This window comes from Cygnus olor, chromosome 8 (genome assembly GCF_009769625.2).
Source record: "Cygnus olor isolate bCygOlo1 chromosome 8, bCygOlo1.pri.v2, whole genome shotgun sequence".
NCBI lineage: Eukaryota > Metazoa > Chordata > Aves > Anseriformes > Anatidae > Cygnus > Cygnus olor.
Genome location: NC_049176.1, coordinates 29,929,709 through 29,943,422, shown reverse-complemented (window position 1 = coordinate 29,943,422; position 13,714 = coordinate 29,929,709). Strand labels below are relative to the sequence as shown.

Here is a 13,714-nt window from a genome sequence, read left to right as displayed (position 1 = left end):
AAGAACACAGACCAATTTTGCTGAGATAAAGTATCTTGTTTCAGCCATCAGCAACGTGAAATATAAACTGAGAAGCCAGCTGTGCGTTCTGGGGCCGCTCACATCAACGTACCTAGACAGTACATTTTGCTTTCAACTCCATATATATTATCCAAGCCAAATCTTACGTTTATTTTTAAAGATAATAAAGAAAAAGGGAGAAAACAAAACAAAAAGAGATACCTTGGCAAATATAGTCTTGACATAAATGGGCAGGTCTCCATGGGGACTTCCATACCCCCCTACAATACTAAATCCCAGTCCATCAGAGCCTTTCTCCAAAGTAATAATCTTAGGCTGAGGTGCTCTGAAAACACAATAAATATCACTTAGAATAACAACGTCTGTCTCTGGGGACTTCCTGCAGAAGGAACGCTTACAGAGATATTCATCTACCAACAAGTTTTTCATACAGTCACCGAGCAGGATTCTCGGCCTTGGGCTCAAACACACTCCTGCACAGCCCTGAGCTCGCTTCAGCTCGCGCAGGCTTCAGCTCCTCCCTTTGAAAATACTTACTTTTAAAGAGCTCACCAAGAGCACTTCTCTCTGATGCAGGAGTGCTGCTTCTCTAATCTGCAGTTGCTGCGCGTACATAAAGGAGCGTTTGCTTTCTTACCAGCCAGGCTGTCATCTTCAGTCTGGGAAAGTGGCAACTGCAGCAGCTTCCTTACAGCGTCATTTGATTTTATGATTTCACTGGGATGAGGCAGAGACAGGCTGCAGCCAGGAACACTCGTGTTTGTAGTCTCAGCTCTACTGCAAGGTCTTTGGGCAGTTTCTAAGAACTTTTATCCCACTCCATCCCTGCGCCTCCTAACCCCAGGGGCTGACTCCGGAGAGCCCCTCACTCAGCGCCTTGCTTAGACCCTGGACTGCCCTTCAGGGCTTTTACTGTCTGCATCGCAAGGTTTTTGGTGGAGTCCAGACCACTCTATCTATATACCTACCTTAAATCAGAAAAAATAATCTCTACATATTTAGAAAGAACTATTCTGGACAAATGCTGTTTGGCATCTGCCTAATTAAAGGCGCAGCTCATAAAGAGTCGTACCTAGCCATTTCTTTAGGACGGACTGAATGCATGCGCCTACCTAATTCTGCTTCCTATTTTCAAATTTAAATTTCCTTAGTATTTTGATATAAAACGAGAATACAGATCTTTTTGTGAAGTAAGCAATTCTCCTTTGAGAGCAGCAATAAAAACAGTTCCTTACACTGTAAGACTAGTGAATGCAGCATAAATAGCTCAAGTTTTATACTCAAAATCCCCCTGAGGTAGGGCAGCAACTTGCATCTCAGCTTCTTAAAGTAAATATAATGAATCAAAGAATGAAAATGAAGAACATAATGAAGCTAATAAACCAAAATGAAAATGAAATGAATTTCAAAATGGTAACTGGAATGCTATGAGCCGCCCTAAAAAGCACGTGATGGGTAATGATGCGTGGCCATGGGAGGGCTCGGTCTCTAACTTTTATCACCGTATAAAAGTGCTATAGGTAGAAAAAATTCAGTGAGACTTTTTAAGAACTGTACATCTAAAAAAAGACAAAGAAAGTTCTTGGACATGTTTTGAAAGATTTGTCTCCAATACCATTTTTTTTTTAATACCTCGTCTTGGTCTGCCAATGACAAATGATTTTGCATTGCTATAATCAGAACTCCTCTCAGGCACAGAGGCCAGCAGACAAATGCAGAACTACCATGTCAGCATAACCATTAGAAAGGACAAGATAAGGCAAGTGTTTGGAAACACATTTTGTGTCCTTACTTAGACAGTTTCTGTCACCAGGTAGAGATGGACACAGGTGCGTAATCAGCTTGGAGAACGTCACAGTTACCATTTTAAAGGTGATGGAAAATTAGAGAGAAAAGCAATGGAAAGAGACCTCCTTCACCACCCTGGCTTTTCCCTTGCATGGGGCACAGAAATCCATCTCACTTATGCAGACTATTACAAACTTACTCAGGATCTTCAGAAGCATGCTCAGAAGAAGAGTTGAGGTTACATCCTGCAGACATGCTCTCCAGCTGGGTAGCGATAGCACTGATGTTGGTATCAGCCACAACCTAAGCAGAAAGGAGGCAATGAAATGCTGTGTGTGCTCACTTAATACCAGAGACACTTTAGCTAATTACATAGAAAACAGCTAATAGGAAAAACGGATGTTTATGTTTTTCAGTCAAATTTCAAATACAAGTCCTACTTTCTTAAATTTCCTACTAATTCGACATTTTCAAATAACAGTGTTAAAAATCATTGAGAGCCACCTTTCTGGGGTTAAATGCAAACTTTGCTCTGGAGCTTTCTGTTGCCTTTACATGACCAGCACTCAGGTGCCCAGCAGAGGGAAATGGGCTTTCTGGATAATGGAGAGAAGGAGGTTCGTCTGTCAAAGAAGGAGGTGTGTCTCAGAGCCAACAGGAGGTGCTGAGGATTGGCAAGGTGCTTCAACGTAAAGGTCCAAATACAGAGATCCAGAGATCCAAAGGCCTACTGGGCAAAGGTCCTGAAACACCTCAGATCGATTTGTTTGCTGAGTGGGGGAGAAATGAATCCTTGGTTTCAACTTCTCTGCAGTTTCTCCAGCATTTCCACTAAACGCAACAAACACGATTCTGAAAACTGCCCAGTTATGGCCCTGCATCATTCTGAAATCACCAGGAATTACCACGACACGCTAATTAACAGAGCTAACAACATTTGATGGGATATGAGGCAGCAAGCTCACTCAGGCTTTTTAAAACAACCATATTGACGTTTCATAGGGTAGGTACAAAGCCTAGCTGGTACTGAGATGTACTCAGACTCAGATGTACTGAGGAAGAGGTGACTTAAACTCCAAGGTTTGGGGTCCGCTGGTCCCAGAGCTGGTCTCACAAGGAATAAATAGCTTGCAGGATGCAGGCCCAATGGGGTTCATTAAAGACAAAGTGTCAAGGCCCGCTCTAGATTTTTTCAACCTTCCCCTGTATGCTAGTTTTTGTTGTTGTTGTTGTTTTTTTCTTTTTTCTGGAAAACGTTTGAGGAAGCCACTTAGAACATCTCCCTCTGATGAGATGCTCATCTCTGCTTGATGTTTATTGTACAGGGGTTTGGTTCAGTGACAGTGACAAGTAGCCAGTAAGTTCATTTTCAGTACTTTCTCTAGCTATTTGTGGCTTTATTTTATTGAAATTAACAGGGACTTTTTCCACTCCTTGCTGGGAACATGGCTTAAGGGAAACATACCTTCCTGAAATTAAAAAAAAAATCCATTATATAAATCCCCCATTTTAAATGAACGTTCACAATTCTGCCACAACAGTATTTCCCTCTCTCTAATCATTTGGAACCAAGAGGGTGGTAGCATTTTCTAGGAAAAAAGCTTAGTTCTAGTGCAAATTTCGCATCCCAGGACTAAGGTTCCAAGATGCCCTTAATGAAAGGCTCCACAGAGGAGACAGCTGCACCTGGCTCAGGCAGCAAAGGCGCCATTAAGTTTTCCTTCCCAATGCAGAAGGGGAAAGAGTGCCAGCCAGTATTTGTCATATTTTGTTGTTAAATAAAATAGAGTAAAATAAATCTATATTCAAAAATCTTCAGTTGGCAGTAAGAATGTATCAGAGTTCAACAACCTTGTAAAAAAGCTTCTCCTTATCTCATTACTACACCTGCAGAAAAGAAATTAAATTAAACCAAAGCATCAAAACAGCCGGAAGGGATGATTGTTCCCCTGAGACCCTAATCTCCCATTTGCAAACAGCATTTGCAAACTCCTTTACCATCCTTCCCAGGACGTACTGATAATAAGCCTTTCCACACCACTGAACGCAATTATCTGACCTTTCAGAGCAGTTTGCCATGAAGTGGTCTAACCCGATAATAAACAGAATTACTTAATGACACATCAGTCATGATTATCGCATCGATAGGATTATTTCATTTAGATTGTTTTAATAAAAAAGGAGCTTGGCGATTGAGAAGTACCTGCAGTTAGCATGTAACCTGACCGTATCGCCACGCTGACGGCAGGGCTTCTCCGCTACCTCCCTGCTGCTATCAAAATACAGCCTGCCAGAGCAGATTTTGAACAGGGGAAAATAGACTCCCTTCGATCAGAAAACCCTGTATCATCTGTAAAAGTATTCAACACATTTTGAGCTAGACAGCGAAATTGTGGAAGAAAAACTGTCAAGTGACAAAACCAAAGACATTTCTAGAACAACCTCTTTGTTTATGTGAGCGAACAACTGACAGCGTGCTTCATCAGGAATATTTTTAAATGCATGATGAGGTGGGATACGCTGTATTACAGCTTTCAAGATTAGCAATTTGGGGTTCTGCAGCAAGCTTTCATTTTCTATTCAGGGAATACTGTTGACATGAAAAGTGAAATTACTCAACGTTAGTAACAATATGATAACTATAATTTAACAGAAAATCCTCAGCTGGTGTGTATCTGTGTAGTTCCTCTGACTTCAATGGAACTACACAAATACACCATCTGCTCTGGAACTGGCTCATCACTTAGGGGGTCAGCAGTTCATGGACAGACAAAACAAAGAATAAACGAGTCTAAAACTAAGTTTATTATCATGTCTTTTCTTCTTTTTTTTTCCCCCCCTCTCACATTTTTGCCTTTTTTATAGTAACATTTAAGTTGTAATGAAAGTAAGAAGCCTGCAAAAATCTCTCAAGATGTGTTCGAGTCCAATATGTTGATGATAAAATTAGAGTAGATTTTAGTGGCATGTCTTAAGCTTATTTTCCAATTGTTACAATAATTCTGCAAATGAGTAGTATTTTGAATTCTCTCTGGCAAGTATTTTTCCTATTTCTTCGTGTAAACATAAAAATAAACTAAAAGACGAATATACCAGCAAGCAGCAATTAGAACCAAAGTGGTAGAACATGTCTTCTTTTCATATAAATGTGGCAGTGATAAACCTCTTCTTCTCTCTTGAGTGTTATTATTCATTACCTGTAGAATAATTAATTCTAGACAGCACTGTCTTGATGATGATGCTATCATTCTTACTAAGTGCTGCTAACATTCTTTCTTCTCCCCCTTTCAAGAGCAAGGAAATTAACACTGTGGACAGTTTGGTCACAGTCTACTGGCATGCATGCACATGTACACACACACAATTTCTTGTTCCTGCTAACTTCAGACGAAAAAAACCTTGGAAGCTTGTTGATTTATCATGTGTAGCAACAAGTTATTTTGTTCTCTTTGTTACGCTTTTATATAATCATGCTCACAGCCTGTACGAGTGGCAATAAATAATTTTTGAATGAAAATTATTTCTTGCTTTCATTCCGTGTAATTCCCATCAGCAAGCACCCTGCAATTCTGTGATGCCTTGTGCCAGTGATGCTTAGTTTTTTTTTTTCCTGAATGCCATTTATCTACCCTCATGCAGCTGCATGTTCAATTTATCACCATACCTGCAGGATAATGCTCCCATAAGCATTCTTTAGTAGATTAACAGCATCTGCATGAGACAGCCCATCCAAAGGTTGCCCATTAATACTGACAATCCGATCTCCAACCTAAAAGTACAACAGTAATGGAAAATTACTAGCATTAAGGAAAATTAAAATTAAGAATGCTTAAAATTCCTCATGAACTTGGCACTGCACAGTCATGCTTCTCTTTTGCAGGATCGCTTTTGTGAGAATTCTACATTGCCAGTGATCATTTACCATTCTTCAGAGCAAGTACAATACGAATTTTTTTAAAATAACAATGCGATCAGAGAAACAAAGGTGGGTTGTATTTTATTGTTTCCATTTGCAAACAGAGAGGGTGAGATTGACTGCTGTTCTCCCATACAAAAAGGGCTTATTTGTGTCCATTTGTGCAGAGAAGTTCTTTTCTTATGGATTATGTAGGCACATGATGAAAGCACTATAGGAAAGCAGGCACCTCTCTTTATACAAAAAACCTGATTTTGACCCTGGCACTTAACACTACTGTGTATTTCTACTAGAGACACAGCATGAATATAGCACTGTTTGCTACTGAACCTCAGGGGCCAAAGTTTTCCTATGTAACTAACTGCACATTAAGTTCTCTTCAATACTAATGACTCCCTGAAATGCTCTCCAAACTTGGTAAATGATCACCGAGGTCATTCCTAGAAATACCCACATATCTTGTGGGTCTGATATAAGCATTTTATTTTTGCATTCCTTTATCAGGGCTTTGAGATCAAACAACTAACTTCTGATGTCGTTTGTCTTGTTTGAGCTCTAAAACAATGCCCAATCTGAAGTCTCCAGAACGTCTGCCGCTTCCAGAGAGCTTGTTGCTGTCCTCCCTGGGCCTGGATGAACATATGCTGTAGAACTTCCAGCTTATTAATTTTTGTTCAAACACATTCAAAGACTACTGCAAATGCATTTATGTTCTCTTAACGTATCTTTGCCATGTAGGCAATCACAATTATCCCCAGATGCAATATAATCAAAAGGGGAAGGGAGAGACGGGGCTTTTTTGCGCATTTGTTTTTAAACAGGGACAGAGTAGCCTATGAGACGTTATCAAAGTGAGGGCATATACAGAAGCACCTGAGGCTCCTTCTTCTCTGAGAGAGACACAACAGATGAAATGGAAAGTGTTGAGAAGACTCCTCTACTCACTCTGAGTCTTTGGGTACGTGCAGCCACACCACTGGCTTGAATCATAGCAATGAAGATGGGAATATCTCCCAAAGGACTCCCCTTCCCTCCTGCTATACTGATACCAAGCGCATCGTTTGGTCCCTAAAAGAAAGCAAAAAAAAAGCATTTTCAACTGGGGCTGCTTACAGAGGTCAATGTTTAGGGTATAACCCATCTGATTTATGCAACATAGTGAAAATAGGTAAGTTTGACATGCACATACAGGTCCCATTACACAGACATACATTGGGCAACCTATTGCAAACAAACAATGCAATTTTACTTCTGAGGAACACTACAAAAATTAACAACTTCAGTCAAAGGTGTCAGCTTTTTGAATTGATAGAAAATAACTCACTGACCCTTGTTATCTCCACAGTCCTTGGGCCCGTATCCGCTCCTACTAATAAAGAAACAAACAATTAGCTTCTGTAATTAAGAGATAATATAATTAAGAGATAACACTGTCAGGTGACAATGGTCCCTTGCTGCCTAGTCAGAGTTATCACCAAGCAGAAGCACAGCCCTTCCTGTGCCAAATCAGGCAGCACTGCTCACGTGAGGAGGACAGGATTGCTGTTTCACCAAGAGATGAATACGGATGCAATCACTCTGCCTGACGGATGCCACTGTGATGCCCATTGTCGCACAGCCACTGCTCTCCACAATCTCTTGAATAGCAGCACTCTGCTGGCCTGAAGAAAAGCCCTATTGTGCATTTCACTCAATTAAAGATTGCCTTATTATTCATAAATCAGTGTCCCCACCACAAAGGGTAGGGCACACGGCTGGTCTGAGACTGTTGAGGTTCCATTGATTTCCTGTTCTAATTTGTGCTGTATTTGTAAATAATAGACAACCAGGAAGTCTGGCTGGCATATATCTAGCCACAGGACATTTAAAAGTACTCAAAACATTCAAAAAATAGAAGAAAAAAGGGACACTGCAAATGAATCATTTGACTGGGACTAAATAGCTTAAAAGCTGACGGTGGAGTCAGGTCCTGGGCTCTGCTGTAATAATCCCTAATTGCACCAGCTTTAATTAACCTGTTTAAAGAATCTTATAGAAGATTTATGTTAACACGTATCAGTATTTCTTACTGCCACATGTGTGCTTGTGCAGCTACCTGTTATGAGTGCTCAAGGCAGGACTGCTGAGGTGCAGTGAGGTCCGACACCGCAGGAAGCCCAGCCTTGGGGACGCTGAACCAGGACACGCAGACATGCACTGTTAGAGCTGCAGGGCCCTTCATCAAAATGGTGCAAGGAAGGCTGCCCAAAAAGCCACACGTGCCTCCTCCAGTGCATGCCAAAAGCCAGAAGAAATGTCTTCTGCCCATGGTCAGCCACAAGCCAAGGTTACAAATTTCTGACCCAGGTCAGAACACACGAACGCGCAGGCCCTCTACAAGTTCCTGCAGGTTGTAGATTCAGCACTTGCTAAATCTGCAAATTGCAATCTGGGCATTGTGACTTTCTCATTACAAAATACCCTTTTATACGCTCAAGAGCAACAAAGATATAAGTGAAGTGGTGGCAGCTTTATTCCCTGAAAAAAACTATTCTACAAGAACCTTGCCTGTGCTAAGCCTCCGACAAGGGCGCTGGGGAATAGGAGGGTGCAAGAATTCTGCATTTAAAATAGAGGAGCCATTACTCTACTACGAGACATGAAAGCAATGTCATCTGCTGGAAAGTGTTAAGGGTCTTAAAACATCAGTGGTACGTCTTCTGGGAGGCTGTGTAGGAAAACCAGACTCAAGTATTCAATTTTGCTTTTGTACAAAAAGAGCAACAGTGCAAGCAACATGCAGCTATTCTGACAGCTGTCCGGAAAATACCTGAGTTTCTCTGAGACACATCTGCTGAAGACCTTTTCGTGCTGACAAAATTCTGCAAGGTAGAGAGGACCGGAGCGAGTGCGGGGTGGAAATGGCTGTGGGCACTCTGTTGGCTCGCCTGAAATTAAACGTAAATCAGAACCTGAGTGTCAAACCCAAACGTTAGCTTCAAACCAGCTCCTGCGACATACGGGCGCAGCTGTCCTCTGGGAAATCAGACTGGAAATGCCACATCAGCCACACGAGTGGAAACCCCCAGCTTCATTTCCACGGATGGAGCCTACCACAATCTGTCTCTGCGTTGTGGGCACACGTGTAGAGTTGCTCAATGGTACTACAGAATGGCACTTGGGGGTTTTGGGGGCAGACGACCTCCAGAGGTCCCTTCCAACCTCAACCACTCTGTGATTCTGTGATCTGCTCTAGAGGTCATACAGAAGCAGGATTAACCTCCTCCATTGCTTACTCCCAGTTTGGCTCCAAACCTAAGGACAAGGGGGAATAATGGTTGCTGATAAATCTGGTGGGCATCTTCCCCGCGACCATTTAACCAGGAAGCTCCCCCTATTTCCAGAATAACAACAGAGGTACAGCACAGGATGCCTGTGTCTTACTGCCAGCAGGAGGGACAAGCTGGCAGACAGCTGCTCGTGCACGCTATCGATTCTGCACTGCTCCCTTCCAGCGCTGCTTTTCCCTATCTCCGTATCTGGCCTTATCTTCAGACTCTGCTCCCCCTCAGAGGAAACATCGTTATCAGTTTAGGAAATGTGTCTGAACAACAGGTTTCACTGCGGCCAGACCTTTTCAGCTAAGCTGGCTTATACAAAACAAAGATCTGCTCCACACTTCTGGGCGCACAGCAGAGCTTTCTTCCTCTAAATGCATTAGGCGGCGAATCAAAAGCTCTGGCAGCATTCATCCTAACTGACCAGTGTGCAGCTGTCAGTGACGAACAACAGGCAGAGCACAATTTCCATGTCTAGTTGCCAATTCATGGGTCAGTTAACACAATTTGCAATGCGCGTGAAAGAAATCACTGTCCTGCACCACGAGGCTTATGTGTCTACTGTTAAAGGTATGCAACAGACCAAAAAAAAGCCAAGTGAGGACAAAAGTTCTGGATGCTCTTGGCCAGCAGCTTCTAACACATCGCTCACAGTTGTGCAAATCATTCAAGCTGATTTGCCGTATTATCTGCCAAGATTTTTATAACTCTTGGAACTGTTTTGCTGAGAAACATTTATTCCGTTTTCAAAATCACCAAGTCACTTCAGAGCAGAGAGATGAAGACTCTCCAATGACTCTGCATTAAGCGCAGCAACTAAGACTTCTCGTATTAAAGAAATACAGAAATTAACAGGTTCCTGAAAAAGCTACAAAATGCTAGAAAGAAAGGGGATGGCATCGTTAGCACTTGATTTTACTTCCTACCTAGAATCACGTCAGATACTATGGCATTTTGCTTCAGCTATGAGTTTACATTGCAATATGTAATCATTTTTAACTATCACTTTTTGATTACAAAGCTCTTGCTTATGCTAGCTGTTGATAAAACAACCCAAAAAGTAATAATCATGACTGCTGTCTTTACTTAATGCAATCAGTATCATTTTCCTCTGTTGCTTCATTTTTCCTTGCCTGAATGCAGATGTTTCTCCAACAATATTTAGGCATTATTTTTAAAGCCGGGCTTAGCACAGCTGTTCCCACATGGCTACAGGTTCCTTAGCCCTTCCCGACACTTCACCCACACAGTCAGCAGACTGGATCACTGCTGACCTTTATAAAGCTAAGAAATCATGCCACATGACTATGATTTTTGGCACCCTTTTGGATTGTTCATGCACGAAATCAAGGACGAGCCTCTTCTCCTACCGACCTGATCACTAGGATTGTTTTTTTTTCCCTTAAAAACATTCCTACTTTAAATTACATCCCTCAGCCTTCTATCGCTCTTCGCCATTTCCAAAATCAAGCCCTTCTCTTAGCATTTGTGGAGGTTGGGCTGGATCCCACTGGTGCTCAGCCTCTGCTGCCTGCTCTCTGCGTGCCAAGGAGAGGGAGGCGTGCTGGCAACATCTTCCATGTCCCCAACAGCTGCCCCCGTGCAGAGAGGAGGCAAAACACTCCATAGCAATTGCATTGCTGTGAACCACAGCTCATCTCTCTCTGGGACATTTGCAACTTCAATATCATGGCAAAACAGTCAGTCTTCAGAAGGAAAAATCCATTAAAAACCAGTTTTCTAAGTCATCTAAGCCTTGCTTCTCCTCCTCGCTGTACTTAGACTTTAATACTAATAGTATCAATGTCTGAGTGGATTGCGGGGAGTCAGAAGAGGGGGAAAGCCCTGCACTGATTGAAAAATGAATTGTTGTCCTTGCTTCAGGTAAAAAGCAAGTGAAGCAGGAAATTGCTCTGTGTTTTCTTTGAGAGCAAAGCAGCTCTCATGTGGTTCTGCCATAAGATAGGCAAAGATACAGTTCAGTTTCATTAACTCATTTTGATTGACAAAACAGCTGCAGCAAATGCATTCAGCGTTTTTTGCAGGTCTAAAAACTTCTGGGCATCATCATTTGAGAAAGATATTACATATTTCTGATGCATTTCGGGAAGACAGTCTAACAAACAAAAAAATCATTAACCAATTCTTCCACTTATTCAGCATTTCAGCACGATGCTTCTTCTGCAGTTGAGCAAATAAAATTATTGTGATAAAGTATTTTGTTCCACATCCTCAGCAGTAAATGTCGATAGAAGAACTGAGCCTCGTGTGCAACCCCGTGCACTGTTCCCATTCCTTGCCCTTCACAACTTCATTTTATATGTATGAATTTGTCACTAACCTGACTGTTTTGGGATGTTTTCCGTGCTGACAGCCACGATCCAGCTCGCAACCTCCCAAGCTCGAGATGCACTAGGCCTTGGGCACACTTGGGAAAAAGCCACAGTGTACAGCATTTAAGTAGACATATAATATTTCACGCTGTCCTGGAGAGAATTGTGTTTATATTCAGCACCACAACCCCAGGAAGAAAACCACAATGCGCTGAATACTAAAAATATTAACACTTTCATTTGGACTACATAAGAAGTACCTGTCCCTGGACTGGGGTTTATCCCGGTTGCTGAAGTCAGTATGAATGTTTCTAGTGGCAAATGGTTCTTAGGTCACACTGCAGATGGCCAATTACACAATTAAAACAAATAAAAAGCCCCCGACTCTTCCACGGAACTATGTCACAAACAATACTCATGAAACAAACTTCAGAGGAAAAAGCCACAGAAAAGGGTGAATTTAACACATATGGACTCAGCTTCAACTACACCCTCATATCACCAATTTCCAGTTCTTAAATAGGTAAAGTACTTTTGGCTAAGTACCAATCCTGAATGGAGAAAACAAGGAAATAATTTCCTTTCCAGAAAGAAAGGAATCATATGCAGGAACGCTGCTGGAGATGGCAGGGAAAAAGCCCTCGCCTCCAGATGCAGTTTTGTATACAGGTGGGTCCGCAGCAGCGCTCCCACCCTTCATTTCACCCTTGGTCCAGGCTGTAGGCCCTGGGAGCCTGATGAAGGAGCTGACAACAGGAATTTGTGGTCAGGGCATCCCGGGTCCTCTCCTCCCTCTCAAGCCCAGACAGCAGCCACATGCTTTCTAACGGAAAAAGGCAAATTCTCCCAGACCACACAACTTCAAAGTATACAACCACTCCTGCAAGATGAAAAGCTGTGCAGAAACGGATTGAAGTTGCAATTTTATAGTTGCAGGTTAGCACAGCAAAGCCAAAGGCATTTTCCTTCAGGGCAGCTCTCATTTGTATGCCTCTCAGGTTTCAAAATATTTTTCTAGCTTATGAAATATACAGTTGCACTTTCAAATAAATGTCTAAATATTATACATGTCTTTGTTTTCTCATTTCATGCCATTCCACTTCTAAATACACATGAAGTGATTTTAAATGAATCTCTCGCAGTAATTTCAGATGAAATTCCTGTCTTTGTAATCAGTCTGAGCTGTCCTGTGTATGAGTAAATAGCACTTCAGGATAATTACCTCGCACAGTGTCAGTAACTGCAATTCCATATCTTAAATGTATTATGTACTCACCTTAAGTATAGTGGCAACAGTCTCTTGTGAGGCATTTCTCATATCCTCTCCATTAACAGACAAAATCTGATCTCCTTGAATTAATCTTCCATCTAGGTCTGCAGCTCCTCCTTTAACAATGTCAGAGATAAACACTCCACTTCCATTTCTAACAATGCAAGAAGCATATGGCTAATTACACAATCCAATATTCTTTGGGAGACCAATTTAGATTACTTGCATTTAAGAGACATTAAAAGAAACCTGTGAGAAGAGCAAGAACAAGTTTTATACCCCATTCAACTATTTGAGTGTAAAAAAAAAAATCTGAATTTTAAAATTGAGGCATGTTTTGCTGCATTTAATGCTGTCTTTCCCCTTTTTCTGTTAGTTCTGTTTAATCCATAAAGATTCATGAAAAATACCATTTGTACAAATAAAAAGCCAAGGATCAGACTAAGAGGGAGTTAAACCATCCCTGCATGTGCCTGATCTGAATTATGCAGCCTCAGATTTTTTTATTTTACTTTTTATATTCCCTCTAAAGGTTCAGCTTGGTTTCTTCTCTAAAACCCTGGAGGCCCCAAACGGAGAGAAGTTTGCAGAGAAGACTTTTAAGTTTGCACTGAGTTATGCAGCAGAAAATCCAGCTTTGTGGCTGTCTGCCTGCAGCGAGGCTTGCGAGAGCCGGAAAGCAGCAGTTGGGCAGACGAGGGGCATCTGAGCAGATTCCCAAGCTGCAGCCTCGGCAGGAGGCTCCCTTCCCATGCTGCAGGACCCTTATGTGCCTGGTCCTAGCTACCAGGGCGCGCTGTGGAGCTGGTTTAGGCTGAGATGCATGCGCTTGGGATCCTTCACCCTGCAGGACACAAGGTTTCACTGGCTGATCGCTGGCCATCATTGGATCAACTTCAGAATAGAGGTTGCCTCGACAGTGGGAACCCCCACAAGGCAAGCAGTTAGCAACAGTACAGGAAGTTTTGCACAGAAGCAATTGAGGGAAGGCTGGAGTCTGTATTACCATCTGTAGGATAATTTACATAAGCTATATTAATTACCCAACCTGCAATCTGCTCACAACACC

The 13,714-nt window shown here is 42.0% G+C and overlaps 1 protein-coding gene across 8 annotated transcripts in view; it reads right to left on the bottom strand.

Moving 5' to 3' along the window:
• The window catches only part of PATJ (PATJ crumbs cell polarity complex component), a 152,460-nt gene that overhangs the window by 5,701 nt on the left and 133,045 nt on the right, over positions 1-13,714 (bottom strand). For 5 of the 8 annotated variants that reach the window (XM_040565857.1, XM_040565860.1, XM_040565858.1 and 2 more), the window contains 8 exons: positions 12,652-12,799; positions 11,384-11,470; positions 8,535-8,652; positions 7,054-7,094; positions 6,671-6,793; positions 5,474-5,578; positions 2,009-2,112; positions 223-346 (listed from right to left, as the gene is read on the bottom strand). In XM_040565857.1, the coding sequence (XP_040421791.1) occupies positions 223-346; positions 2,009-2,112; positions 5,474-5,578; positions 6,671-6,793; positions 7,054-7,094; positions 8,535-8,652; positions 11,384-11,470; positions 12,652-12,799 (850 nt within the window). The remainder of the gene's footprint in view (positions 1-222; positions 347-2,008; positions 2,113-5,473; positions 5,579-6,670; positions 6,794-7,053; positions 7,095-8,534; positions 8,653-11,383; positions 11,471-12,651; positions 12,800-13,714) is intronic. The other 3 variants (XM_040565859.1, XM_040565861.1, XM_040565862.1) reach the window with 3 other exon arrangements.